This window comes from Paramormyrops kingsleyae, chromosome 19 (genome assembly GCF_048594095.1).
Source record: "Paramormyrops kingsleyae isolate MSU_618 chromosome 19, PKINGS_0.4, whole genome shotgun sequence".
NCBI lineage: Eukaryota > Metazoa > Chordata > Actinopteri > Osteoglossiformes > Mormyridae > Paramormyrops > Paramormyrops kingsleyae.
The window spans coordinates 9,023,989-9,039,563 of NC_132815.1; the positions used below are offsets into that span (position 1 = coordinate 9,023,989).

The window sequence follows — 15,575 nt, forward strand, 5'->3', positions numbered from 1 at the left end:
GATGGATGTTGGAGTTGATCGGCTTCGCTCTCTGCGGAGTTTATGGTGGCTGAGATGGTACTGTTTCTACCGCGTAGCTCATGGTGAGAGCGGGCGGAGGAATTTGCTTGAGCGATTTATTTATTTTCCCTCCTCCCTCCTTTATTCTTACTCTGTCTAGTTGAGCGTTGAAGGCTGTTTAGACCCCAGCAGAGATGGTTCAGCTTCTCTGTCCTTTCCCATCACCCCACCCCCCCTTCACCCCCGGCGCCTGACGGGCTGGACACTGTTGCCGTTTCAGATACATAATTAAACTTGCGCCATATGTTTTAAGTTTCCCTTTTCTGGAACCTGCAGATATCACAGTTACTAATGGCAGGGGGAGGGGGCAGCCAATTAATGTCCATCCAGGGAACATGTGGAAGTCCTGTTTGGAGACGTCCTGTGGTTGTGAGATGCCCCATTCTTTCTCATCCCCAGCCTGTCCCCTTTTTGTCCAGGAGAGTTTGGGGGAGGGGCGGGGGTCCACACGGAATGAGATGGGCTTCGTCTGGATCGATGGGGGCTGCGGCGGAGCTGCGCTTCTATTTCACAGGGGTCGTGTTTTCTTGTGTCATCTGGTGATGACATCACCAGCCTCGCTGCTGCCTTTTAGCAGACCGGCTGCATATGGCCAGTTTTTATTGGTGCGGTTTGTTCGCCGGAGCTGGCCGGGACCGTTCTGTGCCCATAACCCGCCTCAGGGCACTTGTGTCCACGTGTGCAGGGAAGTAAACTAGCGTAAATGTATCTTTTGGGTTTAGGGGTGATGGACGTGGAAGATGGTGTGGAAGGTGGTGAAGTATAGTTTTGGCTTCTCCTGCGGTGCCTATCCCTTGCCGCCAAGAACCGAGCCGTACCCGAGCCGTACCCACAGTGATATGCCCCTGCTTACTTGCAGACCCGAAAACGTGACCAGTCCAGGTCGAAATTCATGGAGATACTGGTGTTCTGAAAATTTCTGAACTCTTACTTGGATAAGTACTAGAGGATGGCTGAACAGAATATATTTCTATAGCAAATTTAAGTTCATGCTAATTCCACTAGTGTTTGCTAACATGACATGGTATGGCTTAGCTCCTGTATGCCAGTGGAAAAGCGCCGTTGGACTCATTCCCCTACAGGGTTGGCTTCTAAGGGTCTCACTATAGTGTTTGCTTGGATGGACCCATAGTATAGACTTGACCTGTAGTTGGTTGGGCGGAGACAGTGGACTGTTAGGTTGCTCCCCCCCCCCCCCCACCCACCCTTTCCATAATGGAAGCCTTGGAGCAGATTTGTGCTGAGTCAGGTATTCACTCAGCAGCCGGCCGAATCGACGAGCCGGGTTTCCTGCAGGCCCGGTGAGCTCCTGTGCAGCTCCCTACTCAAGCTGATCGGTGGATTCGATCGCTCAGACAGGGTCTCAAAGCGTCTGTCCTGTTTGGCCGTCTGTGTAAGTCAGGAGTGTATCAGTTCGCTGTGGGTGTGTTATACCCATGGTGCTTAGTTACCTTAACGCCACCAAATGCAACCCAGTTTTCTGTATTGGGGAATTTTAATTATGATTTAATTACTACTGTAGAACACGCCTTCGATTGGCTAAGAAGGAGGGAGGTCGGAGTTACACTGAACAAATCATGAGGTTTTTTTCTTTTTTTTGAAGGCACTGTAAGTTGTCGCCCCCTCATAACCCTGGGTCTCGCTCCTCTTTCTCCGTATGTGGAGAGAGAATATAAATGGAGTTGTGGCAGGTGTGGCATGGAGGTGGATGTGGATTAAAGATTATTTGAAGATCCTCCTTCGGAGCTGAGACTGTAAGATCTGGAGTATTGTTTCTGGGCTTACGACTTCCGCTCTGAGCGTCGCTCGCAGTCGTGAGTGATTCGTGACCGGCTCCTGCATATTCTGCTTGTATCTGCCACCCCTTTAAGAAGATTGGCCCTCCCCCAAAGAAAACAAATTCGATTGCGTTGGTCCAGGACTACCCCCCCCCCCCCCCAACCCCAAAGAAATAAATGAACTGGGCTGCTATTCGAAGTGGCTACTTACTGACCTGGACGGCCAGCCAGCTTAATTCGCCGTGCGGCTCCGCCAGCGTATTCCTCCAGTATGAAGACGTTTCCGAGGCAACACGGATAAAAAGGAAATCCGAATTCTATGATGCTCAAACGTTATGCACAAAAAAAACTGTAGTTAGGGAGACAACAGTGATGAAAGGGTCTGGTTGGGAAGCGGCAACGAGGCGTTTCCATTTAGAGCCCCACAGCGGCCCCCATAATAAACTTGCCTGGATAAACATCTCGCTTTGTTGGAGTGACAATTGGCCAGACCCTGAAAAGAGATCAGTTGGTCATTGACTCTGTCTGCCAACAGGGAAAATATTGCCTTTGTAACCGCTCAGTACAACAGTGTGGCGCTCTGAAGAGAAAAATATAACTGTTGGGGGGGGGGGGGGTGTGATTGGTAGATGTGGCAGATCTGTGAAGGGGCCCCTGTTTGCCAAACACGGGGGTAACTGAGTAGCCAGCTAGTGCCAGCACTGGTGCAGGTTTGTGCTGGGATGGTGGGGGCATCCTACTTTCACGGTTTCTAAGTTCGGTAAGTTTCCTTGGGTACAGACCCCCCCCCCAAGTTTGTTTGGGTTTTATAAAGGGAAAGACCAAGGCTTCATTGAGGCTCTTATTTAGCCTTTTTCTAGCTGAACAATGTTCAGTCATCATAGGAGTGAAGAGAACTTGTCACCAACTTGTCTCCTTGGGTCGTTCTTCCCTGAAATGAAGGATGCTGGTCAGAACTGGGAGGTGAACTTTTTGTTAATGGAGCGTTTCAGTCATGTTCGGGGTAGGGGGGGGGTAGAATTAGGTGGTTTGCTTACCTTTGTGCCCCCAGCTTTTGTTTTTGTGGGTGTGCTTCAGTCTTCGCGATGAGAGGACGTGCCTGTACCTTTTACCAGGCCTGCGTTTGCTTAGTCACCGTTAGGAGTCGTGTATTTTCATTACACCAGCATAGCGAAACCCGACTTACCCCTTATGGTCTCTCCGCTGGCTGCTTGGAGAATAGCTTGGAGTGTTGATGCGTATCACCTGGAGAACGCAGCCAACGGCTGCCTGATTCACTCGTTTGATTTATTATTAACCAAAGTCTGGATCAGCGATGAAAGCACTCCTGGAATGCCTAATGAGGGCGGAAGGTTGGGGAGGGTTGAGGTCGCGTCCCAAAGTCTTTCCTACACCACAGTGTTGATCAGGTGTGTAGATAGCCCCCTCCTACTCGGCCTACCTCCCAATCCGATACACATCAGATAATGGAGGCAGAGAGACGTCAGCGAAGCAGCACTAACTTGGGAGACCGTAGCGAGGTTCTAAGAGATGAACGATCCGACTAAATCGTTCGTCCTCCACTCCGAAAAATAGCTGATCGCCCAGTGCGATCATCTCCATTATTTTAGCGATTATGTACTTGGCTCTGGCGCTGCTAAAATCCTGACAGACTTTTCCCAGGTTACAGTGGTCCATGTTATGATATTTTGACTTTGCGATGGGACTGATTATTCAATAAATTACATTCAACACTTTTTAGTATAAAATAGGCTTTGTGTTAATGATTTTGCCCATCTGTAGGCTAATGTAAGTGTTCTAAGCATTTTTAAGGTAGGCTAGGCTTTGATGTTTGTTAGGGTAGGTGTACTGTATTAAAATGCGTTTTTGCCTTAAAGTAGGTTTATCGGAATGTAACCCAGGGAGCTTCTGTACTTTATCGACTAAACTCTAAATATCAGCTGGCAATATCGACCAAGGTTGACACATTGGATGGATGCTGATGCCTTGGGCCATTGTTCTCTCTGTCTATCTCTGCATACTGTAGTGTGGCACTTTAGTACCATTTTCTAGTGAAAGTTGCTCCCTTTTTGGTTTGTTCCTGGTCTTAATGGAAAGTCTGTCTTGTGTAGTGAATTTCTCCAGTTGACTCCAATGGCAGAAGCAGTAATGTTATCACCACTGAAACCTCTTTATAATCCTCATGCTGAGTTTATATTGTCATGTTGTTTTTTTTTCTCCAGCAGTTGCTTCACAAGCTGGTTCCTCGATGGTTTTGCTTCTTGTGCTCTGCTGCGGTGGCCTGTGTGGGAGTCCCCACTCCAGCCCAGAAGCTGCTTATCTGCTCATGTCGTTGGCTGACTAAGGGGTTTCTGGAGCAGTCCTGTTCTGAAGGGCTGTCACTTCATGTTTTTTTTTTTTCCCCCGCGCTACTGCCGAGAATTAAGTTCTGAGGTCACGTCATGCTTGAGTGAGCAGCAGCAGCGAGAAACCTGCTGATCTCAGGAGCTCGGCGACATGTTGGGTTGTTAAATTCAACACGTTGTTCTGAAAATGAAGAGCTGCCCAGAGCCCCCCACTATACCTCAGTAGAATAGAATTGCGATACTTTATTAATTCCCGTGGGGAAATTCTCTCTTCACCTACGCCGCCCAGCTCTCCGTGACACACGCACATGTATTTAGGTGAGCACTTGGGGGTGACAGTGCAGGGTCACCCAGCGTGCAGAACCCCTGCATCTAGGGGTTAAGGACCTCACTCAAGGGCCCGCAGACGTGAATATTCTGCTGAAGCTGGGGCTCGAACCGGTCACTGGCGCAGAGGCTTATGCTGCGTTCTGTTTCAACTGGGAAGTCGGAAAATTTCTGACTTGGAAAGTCAGAGGAATCTACATAACCCACACCTCAAAATTCAAGATGGCTGCACCCTTCATCAACAGAACTGAAAGCTGTAGTTAAACTAGTTATGCTGCTTATTGGCACTTGCGTCTTTGTGTATTTGTGGCTCATTTAATTGGTTGTGTACACAGTACTGTCCACCTCTGTGGAGATGTTGCTGTGGTGTTTGTATGTGCAAAATACTGTTTAGTGTGTTATCATCTACTATTGCTAACCATGGCTAACAGTTAACCTAGCTAGAACTGGGGCTTTTCAGAAAGCAGAATTTCTTGTTAGCCGGATAACTTGTCAAATTTTAAGGTAGTCTGGGCTAAAGTGAACGAAGATAAAGGCCATTTAAACTGAGGTACCTTAAGTCTGACACGTAATCCGACCAAGCGAGAAATTGCTGTTTGAAACTGGTCCCCAGGATCGCTAAATGGCTTTCTGTCTTGTCGTACTGGAATGCAGTTAGCTCGGGTTGTGACGTCGTTCCCAGCTCCCAGTTCCGACCTCCGAATTAAATGGAGAGCAGCATTAGCCTGCCGTGCCACACCGTCCCTGTGGAAACGGGGAGGGGGAGGGTGAAAGCTGCCAGGGTGGCTTTGGGCTTCCCCCTCCCTGGTGACTGCAGAGCTCGTTCTCAGTGGCTCAGTGCCGCTTTCTCCCCTTATTAAACTTTCAGTGCGTCTGTCCTCCCTCGTCTCCTCTGGGTATCAGACGGCTCTTTATATCTCCTCTTATTGTGTTGGTCTCTCTGCATATCACCTGTTGCACCATTTGCCAGTGGGGGCTGGGCAAGGGGGGAGGGGCGGGGTGCCCGTTTGCTAGGGTTACACTGAGCTGTAGGTTCAGTCGGTGTTCAGAGTGTCTGTCCCTCTGCTGCCGATTTGTTTGTCAGGCCTCGTTTCCTAAAGTCGTAGAATATTGAGCATGAGCTTTATTATTAACCGAGGCATCAAAAGCAGATGAGGCAATGGGAGAGCTGGAAGATGGCATGGATGTGTGATTAAATGCGGTTTTGTGAGTCATGCTCCTTAGATCAACATGCTTTCCTGCTGTGGGGAGGTGTTTGTTTGTTTAGGCATTGGTAGTCCTGTGTGGTTTTTTTTGGTTGAAGGTGGGGAGTTTGGTGATGTCAGCAGAGGTGTTTAATAAAGACCTTTATTTATTGGGTTATTATGGTTAGTATTCTTATTTGTCCTGTTATTAGTCTGGTTATTGTTGTTGTTATTGGGTTAATGATTTACTGCCCATAATAATCCCACCCATCACCGATTCATGGCCTTTTTTCTTGGTGTCTGTGTGGTCAGTTGACATCACAGGTCAGAACAGGGAAACCCATTGGCTGAACACGCTCCTCATATATTGGCACTTAACAGGGTAATAAATGACACACGCTGACTGTCACGTCTGCTGCTCTGTGCTGCAGGTTATGCTGATCGGTCTGTATCTTTGCCTGCACCCTCCATGCCCTGAGAATATTAAGGCTGACTGATGCGCCGAGGACACGACCCCCATCGAAGGCTTTTGACTCTGATCCCCTGCATTTAATCTTCTCATGGAGCACTTCTGCCGATGGCTTCTCTTGCCTCTGCTGTCCTTGCATAAGCCCAGGGTGTAACCAGGTGAACAGTATATTTTAATGGCTCTTTATAACGGCGCTTCCCGGTGTGGCCTTTGTGACGGAGAAGCTGGTGGTGATGTGTTCTGCTTGGGAACAGGTGTTCCTTTGCTGGCCCGTCTGCAGATGGAGCAGCAGCTGTCCCGCATGGAGCTTATTCCTTTGCTGATTCCACCACGCCGCACCCCTGCGAGGCCTCCCAGACCTCCTGTCAGTTGGGGGGAGGCCCAGGCTTCTGGGGCATGCTATACACCTGTTACCCAGTCAACAGACAATATGACCCGACCCCCTCCCCCAATTTGGTTAGGGGTAGTGTTTGGGGTCAGGTTAGTGTTAGTGAAGCCTTCTCTGTTGTCCTTCAGCTTGCTATGGAAGTGCTTTGTGGTTCGTGAGTTAGGGCACTATGCCTATGATCAGAAGGTTGCTGGTTCAAATCCCAGGACTGGCAGTGTGATGTCACCTTTGGTCCTTTTGAACGAGGTCCTTAACCCCACCCCCCACCCCTCCATTTGCTCCAGGGACTGACCGACCCTGCTTACTCAATTGTATGTTGCTTTGGTTAAAAGTTTCTGCTAAATTAAATAAAGGTAATGCTAGTATTTTGTTAGGAGAGCCAGGGCGTTCGTAAATCCAGTTTGGACGGTACGTTTCCCATGTCCCCGTGTTTACTTTGCTGACAGAATTTGATTTGTGTTGCCGTTAGAGCTCAGTCGCTGCTTTCTGAGTCTCCAGCATGAAATTCCTTTTTGGTCCGTGAGGTTGGAAATCAAGTTTGGGCTGGGTGGGGGGGGGTGAAGGTGCAGCTGCTTGCTTATTGGTGGATAGGAGGCGGAGCGCGTCCCCGCTGGAGGTGACTTGAGGCTGAAGTTGCTCGGCCTTTGGGGAGGTGGGGCTGTGTTTTTGTAGGATCTCGTACTGGGACCAGTGCATCAGGGGGCCGTGGGGACCCACCTGTCCTTCAAAGAGCAGCTTGCGGTTCATGGGCTGGTCGTCCCGCCTCCGCACACCTGTGACTGAGCGAGCAGCTGCCTGCACGGCCCGGCTGTCCGTGCAGCTGTGTGGCTTCGCCACTTGTCTCTGCGCCCAGCCCTGAATGCAGGAACGACATGGGGACCGACTTTGTCACCCCCCCTCATAGTCAAGGTTGCGTGTCCTGCTTCGGTTGCTTTGTCAGAATGTTAAGGAGCCTCTCTCCCTCGCGTCCCACGGCTGGCTGCATCCCCAAAGGGTCCTGGATGGTGGCCCAGGCCTGAGGATGGTGGAAAGAATCCCCCCCCCCCATCTCAGTCGCCACCCCCTCAACATCTCTCCTCTCCTCTCTAAAAACTGTGTGCGCAGCTCCAGTAGAAAGCAGAAAGATGTCGTCTTGGGGGTGTGGGGCTGGGGGAGTGGCAGTGTGTGGGGGGGAGGAGATTAACACTGTAAGCAATGTCACTGGCCTTAAATTATGAATAGTCACGTATGGGAGCCGGGAGCCAGGGTTTTGTGTACGTCGGGGTGTGTTGTTTCAGCAACTAATTCTTTATTCTGTTTGTTTTTTTTGGAAGACTGTTTCTGAAGGGCTCTGTGTGTGACACCCTGAATTATGAGCCACCGAACGTGTCACCGTGAGCCTGTGATATTAGGCACCCCCCTGTGGTAAAACGGGGCGGTAGTATTACAATGCCGGGCCGTGTTGGCTGGTCGTGCCGCCGAATGAGCAGCCCAGGTCATTCTTAATCCACATCTGCTGCTCAGCAAGCCCCCCCCCCCCCCCCCCAAATTGTTGATTAGGACGTCAGATGTGGAAAAGCGGAAGAAACTTCCCTGATGGTGGCTGTGTGGGACCTTGGGGCTGATTAATACTCTACAGCTTGCTAATAGAAACATCCCATGCCTGAGAGCTGGCCTTCCTGCTGGTGGGGGCCCTCGTTCTGGGTGTGGTGCCAGTCTAGGGGGCTTGTCTGCCAGCCGCTGTCAGGATCCCAGCGGCCGGGCTGCTGCCGGTGGGGGCCCTCGCTCGTCACTGGATCCCACGTGACTCCCTTCCAAACCAGCATGAGGCGACGGCTGCCTTGCCGGGCCCAACGGCTCGTGAAACCGTGACCCTCAACTCCTCCTTCGTTGAGTTTAATGACCAGTGACATCGAGGGTCAGCAGGGCAATTTAATGGGGAGCCCGAGCCGCCTCGCGGCGACAGGCCTGATTGGCTGAGTAAACGAGAGCTTCTCCATATTAGTTACACTGGTGCCCCCCTCCCTTATGTAGGCGCCTGGAGGGGTCCGGAATTACCCCGCAGGGCAGAGAGGGGGGAATTGTTTTTCACTCAAATGGTGACAGGGTTTGAATAATGTAACCCCCTTCCGTCTGGCGTCCGTTTTTAGATCTTAATTCTGTCTGTGCAGCATATTGCAGGGGAGGGATGGATGAATCAGCCGGAGGGAGGGACATGTGGTACTGGCATGGAATCGTCCTTGAAGGTGGAGTAATCTAAGGTGCCCTTTGATCCTGGGGTGTGGCTAGAAATTCTGGGCCCCCCTGACAGTGTCACTTTGGGCTTTGCACTTGGGCTCAATCTGATTTTTCAATCTGACTTGCGTTCATGTTAATTATAGTTAATTCGATTAGCAGATGCTGGGTGACTCTCTCCTGCCCTTCAGTCGTTTAGTGTTGTTCCGTCTGTGTCCGGGGCCTTGTCTACGATGGGCTGTCAGAGGTTTTGAGGTATCAGATACACCCAGAACTGGAACTCTGATGCAGAGATGGGTACGTGCTACAGTGTCGACCCCAGGGAATCACCGCTGATGAAATGCAGCTTCTGTGCCACTGTGGGCTGGAATCCCTAAGATCAGACACTTGCACAGTACAGCAGTAATGCTTAAACAGTCAATGGAAATGTTTAAAGCTATTTATCTGGCTTGTAAGTGTATATTTGGTCAGAGAAGAACAATTTTACATTAGTATATAGTATATGCAAATGAACAGCAAAACTCTAAAAATATCAGGAAAATCTTATGTTCTTCAAAAAATTACTGACATCTAGTTGGATGGCTAGATGAACGCAGCTTCATTTCCCAAACCTCTCCTCAGGGGCACCTCAGCCGTTCCATGTATCTGTTAATTCATTGAGCTGGTGGTGAAGTTTATCTTCATTAGGTAAATAACTTGAGGTATCGATTAGCCAAACATAGTAGGTTAGCGGTCAGTGGAAGAGATGTGATGGTGTGCTCAGTGTTGCATGTGTGCTCAGTGTTGCATGTGTGCTGCATGTTGCTGCAAATCTTGGGGTGACTTTAGGAGAGGTTTTGAAATGGTTACGCTGACACACTTTGCTAGGCCGCATAGTTTTACAGCATGATTATTTAAACACCCTGTACTCACAGGTTCAAATGCTGTCTGGGGGCCGTTTTTAAACCCCCTGGTACTTTTCCATTGGCTGCCGTTTTTCTGCTGGGAGGGGCTTCGCCCGCTTGTTTGACCCCCACTCTTTCCCAGAACAGGCATCACCCTGTGCGTTCAGTACGGCTTCGACAGTAGTCAGTTGGTGCTTGTCTGCGTGAAGTGGGCCTTGGTGGCGATACGCGAGGAGATGAGGTGCTGTTTAGCAAATGTGTGGCCTGCCCTGCTTATGTGATTATGCAGGTATCTGCATTTTTACTCTTCACCTCCGTTCCTGTGCCGCTTAGCTCTTACCCACCTGTATGTGTCATAGTGGCTGAAGGATCAAGCGACTTTGAGTCTCAGAGCAGGGTGCTGGTGTACCTCCATACCCCAGCTTATCAGCCGCCTGTCAAATTGCTAGTCTCCGTATTCTGTCTGTCCCGTGGTTCAATATTTCCAGAACGTCCTTAGAACGTTGTGCTGTTAGTGGAATGGAGGAGCAGATGGGTTAAGCCCCATGGGATAAGCTTACGGGGGCGGAGTGTGGCTCACTCGGCAGATTAGAGCGCTGTGCCTGTGATTGGATGGTCGCTGGTTCAAATCCCAGGGCCAGCAGAATGGGCCCCTGAGGGAGGCCCCTGACCTCCGACTGCTTGAGGGAGTGACTGACCTTGTTTTTGCTTTGGACAGAAGTGGCTGCTCAATATGTCAAATGTAAATAAGCTGATCCAAGGCTGGTCCCACAAGATGTGCGTTTGTATACTGTGAGCCAGCCACTGAGAAGCACTGTCTCACAGCTGGGATCCCCATGCAAAAAAAGACTGCACTGAGTATAGCTCTATCCATCCATCCATCCATCCATCCATCCTCCAAAAACTTATTCTGTACAGGCTCATGGGAAGGTTAGTAATGTTTAGGACTTACTAAGGGTGCTTTTCCACTGCAACAGGTACCGAACTTTCAGTACTTACATAAAGTACCATAAGTATGGTACTTCTTTTGTGTAGGTTTTCCACTGCCGTAAAAACTGGTACTGCCGGCAAATGACATCATCAGTGGCCGCCCCTGACTGACATCATCACAAAGTGCAACGCGGTATTTCTTTCGCTGAATTCAAACATGTTATGATCCTTCACATTCCTGTAGTCCTGCTTGTGTTTCTTGATTTTGAAGCGGCATTGTTTGATGTTTCACGTGTGCCCCATTTCTTCCATTACGGCAAATACTTTATTTCGAGTCGTGTCATCCAAATCCAGCTGGATCTGTTCATCCGACCATATGGCGATTAAAGCCTGTGTTTCCTCATTTGTCCATCCTTCCATTTAACTTTTTTTAATATATTTTTTTTGTTTCTACTGCTTTTTATTTCCTTTCTCACTGTTCGCTGTGTGAACAAAAGATGGCGGTTGTATTTTGTGTTTCAACGGCAGGCTACTTGCATAACCAATCGACAGCAAATACGTTTGTAAGTCCCACCCCAAAGTACCGAAGTACCAAAGAAGTACCCCAGCTGGTTTGGCACTTTCGGTACTGGTACTCGACCGGAAGTCAATGGAAAAGCGAAAGTACCGAAAGTACCGTACTTTGTGCAGTGGAAAAGCGCCCTAATTGCTATCTTGACGATGTTGGTAGACAGGGTTGAGTGTTGGCGTGTCTCATTGGCCAATGTCCCTTTTGTCTGAGTTCAGTCTTCCTGCCTTCACCTCGGTGAAGCTGTCCGGCTTGTAGCTACAGTGACCGTCTTAGCTTGTGCCATAATCCCAGCGTGGAGTCCCAAGATAAAGCTACGCCGGCCCATAGTGCTGGTTTTGCTTGTCGCTGCTGGGGAAAAACTAGCCTCCTGCTCCACAGCTCTGTGACGGTCGTGTCTGGGGGTGGGTGGGGGGGGGGGGGGTGGGGGATCGGCTGAGATTCATTAGTTGACTTGAATGGTTGTCAGTGGGCTTCTCTGGGCCGGACAGGGTGGGGGCGGGGCATGGCAGCCAGTGTAAGGTCTGCCGCTTTGGAAGTGGTCCGAGGGCATCCTTGGTTCAGTGGCACTGGTCCCCTGTGTTGCCCATGGTGACCGGCGCATCACAGAGGGCGGGCCTTGTGTTAGGACCTCAGCTTTCATGTCTGCCGGCATCAGTGCTGGTCGAGGGGACGGTGTCACGACACGGGTATGCTGATGCTGCGGCGCTCCATGGCGCCCCCTCTCTGTGCCGGGTAGCCCTGCGACTTGCCTTTCAGACAGAGCTTTGACCATAGAACGGGACCCTCATTTGCATTCAGATGAGACTCGGATGCAGGTGCAGGCTGGACGCCTCTTGACAGCTTCTTTTCACAGACTTGCTGCCACCGACGTGCTCTTTGTGCCAGGGTTGGGGTGGGGGGGGTGGGGCGGGCACTGTAGAGGCTTCCAGCCTTTCACCTTGGTGGCCTGACAGTTATTGCCCTTTGTTCCTTATTTGAACTGACCGTTTATTTCTTGGAGGGGTGGGCTTGTGTGGGCCTAGAGGGCGGGGTGCAACACCAGTTGTTTTTGCCCAATAAGGAGTGCCCAGTCATGGTCCTCCCAAAAATCCCAGTCTCTTACCTGATGTGGAAATACATTCTCAGCACACAAATTATGGATATGATGGGTGTGCGCATCAGCGCTTCCTGGATGCGCGTCTTTGCTCTGGTGGAGATTTTAAGACCAGTTACGGGGACCAAGACCAGTTACGGGGACCGTGGCCAGTGAGCTGCTGACCGGAAGCAGAAATAGTTTGGTGACTTAAAGATTAGTCACTAGGTATAAAAATATACGAAGCGCGCAGTGGGGGGGGGATGGACATATGTCCTTACTCACTAACTTTTAAAGTACCTGATATTTTTTAGTGACAGATCCAGAATCTTTATTTCATTGAGGTTTGGATTTTTCCTGTTTTGTCTGATTTTAGAAATGACATCACCCCTGCCTCATGCACTCTGCGGGTTTAATAGCAATTAAACTCATTAGTTTTGAGGATTCCTCTGTGCCCAGTCATTGGGTAATTTCTCTTTTTTTTAATGACTGCTCCCGTTGATTTGTGTGTGTTTTGGGGCGTCCAATGAGTCCAATGGCCTGCATCCCATTGTGGGTAAAACGGACCCCTGTCTCCTATGTAGTCAGCAGCTCTATTCTGAGGCGGGGGCAGATTCTTGGGGGGCTTCCCAAGCGGATGGATTTAGCAGTCGGGGTGTGGCCTCTAGGCCCCCCCCCCCCCCCCGCGCCAGCCCCAGGCGGGTCGCTGGTGCCATCCAGCAGAACCCGAGAGGGGCTGCCTTCAGAGTCGCTTGCTCGCCCGCCAGCCAGCCCACAGCCCACAGCCGACATGACGCGCGACACGTGAGTTCTCCTTGCCGGCTTCTTCGGAATTAGGGGCGGCACTCTTTATCCCACTTTTGGCTTAATCTGCCGTTAAACAGCCTGCATGTCATATCTCACATCCTCGTATGAGCCCAGAATAGCGGACATCGAGCGACTCGGGCTTTTTCTGCTTTATTTCTAAGCCGCCCAGCTGTGGGTATGACTAAGTTTTCCTGCGGTCGCTCATGCAGAGGGGCTTCCATCTGCCGCAATGGTCGTGCACGCCATTGGGTCCCGACCAGCTGACTCGCCACCCCCCGCGCACGTTCTCTGCCTCTGCCTGGCAGTCCAGTGCTGACGTGGCCAAACCCGATCGAGGGTCCGACTGAGCCCGCCGCCGCCGCACGGCTCCATTCCGATGACCTCTTTGGGAGATGTCGCCTTTTAACGCCGGCTCTGTTTTTAGAAACGGCACGGCTGAACGGAAGCTCTGTGACAGGCGGCGCGATCGTCATGGTCTTTCCGCGAGACACGGTAGCGGCAGCCCTGAGGAGCTGGACAGCTGCAGTCTCGGTTAAACTGGGGCAGGTTTGTGATTTGCCAAGGGAAGTGAGGTTTTCATCGCCACTCTATCCGGGGTCTTCACCGCTGTGGCTGTATGTGTAGGTTAGTCGTTGGCCGATGAGGTGCAATTTTTCCGACCGAAACTTGAAACTCAAGGCTCTTGGTCCCGTTCTGTAGGTCTTAGCCGTGGATTTTGTGTAGCCGTGTGGTCGTTCGCTCCAAAGAGCCGCCATCAGTTGCCTTTCCCATGGATAGATGGTGCTGTCATGTCTTTTTTTTGATGGCCTCGCTGAAGTTCAGGCCCCCAGGGTTTGGAGGGAGTCGGTGCTTTGCTTTCTGTGCTTCTTGTTTCCAGACTGTCATGCAAGTGACATACGTCACGGTGACTCTTGCTTTTTTTTGTCTGTCAGGTACCTGGACCCTGGTGACGTCCCCTAACTCAACGCTGCTCGAGCAGCGGGGAACTGATCACCGCTCATTCTTTCTCCTACAGGAATCTTAGAAACTGGGTTATGCAGGCATTAAAATTCAATAGTGCACAGATCCACTTTCACGAACCCCTAAAAGTTCACCTGCTGAAGTGAGCTGTCGGGCAGCCGCATTCTTTTGAAAGGAAACGTTTGTCACCAAATCGTCAGGCCCCAGGATGTCGCCAGGAGCCATTTTGCAGGTCTTCGGAAGTCCGTCCCATTGGGCGGCCCGGTTTTTCTTTCGTGTGTCATCAGTCTTGAGAGAGTCCCTTTAATATGTGCCGCGGTGGTGTGCGTCTACCTCTGCAATCCCAGGCCGCTCCTCTGCTGTGAATATTCCCTCTAAAATGTTTGAACGCGAAATCTGTTGCGAGTGATAGATTCGCCTGGGTGATTCATCCGCTTCTCGTGTCTAATACGGAGTTCCGCGTTTTTGGGATTCCAAGCAGACTCACGGCTGTAGGTCTCCACAGGAGGTCACACGGGAAAGGCTTTTAAATGAAGGCTTCCCGGCTCAGTTTTTCTTTTGACGGTGGAACATTGCACGCCACACAAAAGAAGTGGTTTGCAGAACCCTCGTTGTCTAAAGTCTCCCCCCCCCCCGATGCTTAGCAGTCCAGTGGGAGGTCGGGGATCGCAGAAGGACGGGGCCGCACCACAGCTCCCGTGTGAGGCTTAGCTGCATCCTCCGTATCGTTAGTCCTGAAAGCTCGGTGACACAGCTGACATCTGTTTCTGAATGTCTGCTTATAGTTACGGGCTCTGGTACATCACTGAAACCTTACCGGAGTTCCACGCCTCAAGGATAAGCCTGTAAGTATGGTTGAAAACCTGTCCTGGAGGATCTGTGAAAAGGTGCAAGTCCTTTCCTTGACTGTCACCCCTGGTTTAGTTAATGGTTGTTCTCTCGCTCGCCCTATAGCCTCATGGGAATTGTAGTCTTGCCAGTGCAGCCATGATGACAGTTACCCTACTTAGTGTACATTCAGTTAGACTGCACAACCAAGAGTTTTCCAGAAATTTATTGCGTTTAGTTCTTGCTGAGTTTTATTTTGTGTTTTATTTAGAAGGTTGTCATATTAAGTTTAAAGGTCTTCTGTCATAGCAAACTGATCCTCACCCTGTACTGCACCAACCTTTGACTTCTCGGTGATATTTTTTGTGATACAGGGAGTGTCTCTATGTTGCTCCGCCCCCACAGTGGAATGGCAGTGTAAGGTTTGAGTTAGTGGAGTGAGTAAAGTTGTGGAAAATGCTGGAATGTTGGCCTCCCCGGCAGTGGCACAAAGGACTTGAATAGCTGATGAGAGGCAGGCTCAGCCACTGGCTGGCTGGTGCGATTCCTCTGACCAGAATTCCTTGTCATCCGATGAAGAAATGCGAGACCATTAAGTACTCCTGCCATGAGGAGCTGTAAGTGATTTTGCTCAGGAATTCTCCCCCCCCCCCCCCCCCCTCCATGGCGGCTGTCCCTTAGTGTCTACAATAACCTGAAACTTGGACGTCGTCCGGTTTAGACCCGCTTCCATGGGCGCCCATGGTTTTGGTGACGTT

The 15,575-nt window shown here is 50.5% G+C and overlaps 1 protein-coding gene across 3 annotated transcripts in view; it reads left to right on the top strand.

Annotated features, from left to right (window-relative positions):
* The window catches only part of enah (ENAH actin regulator), a 79,472-nt gene that overhangs the window by 5,437 nt on the left and 58,460 nt on the right, over positions 1-15,575 (top strand). Inside the window, exon 1 of one of the 3 annotated variants that reach the window (XM_072703151.1) lies at positions 12,916-13,026. The exons of 1 other annotated variant lie outside the window; for it this stretch is intronic. In XM_072703151.1, the coding sequence (XP_072559252.1) occupies positions 13,013-13,026 (14 nt within the window). In that variant the 5' untranslated portion in view covers positions 12,916-13,012. Of the gene's footprint in view, positions 1-12,915; positions 13,027-13,346; positions 13,576-15,575 lie in introns of those variants that run through there. One more of the 3 variants, XM_072703153.1, reaches the window with a different exon arrangement.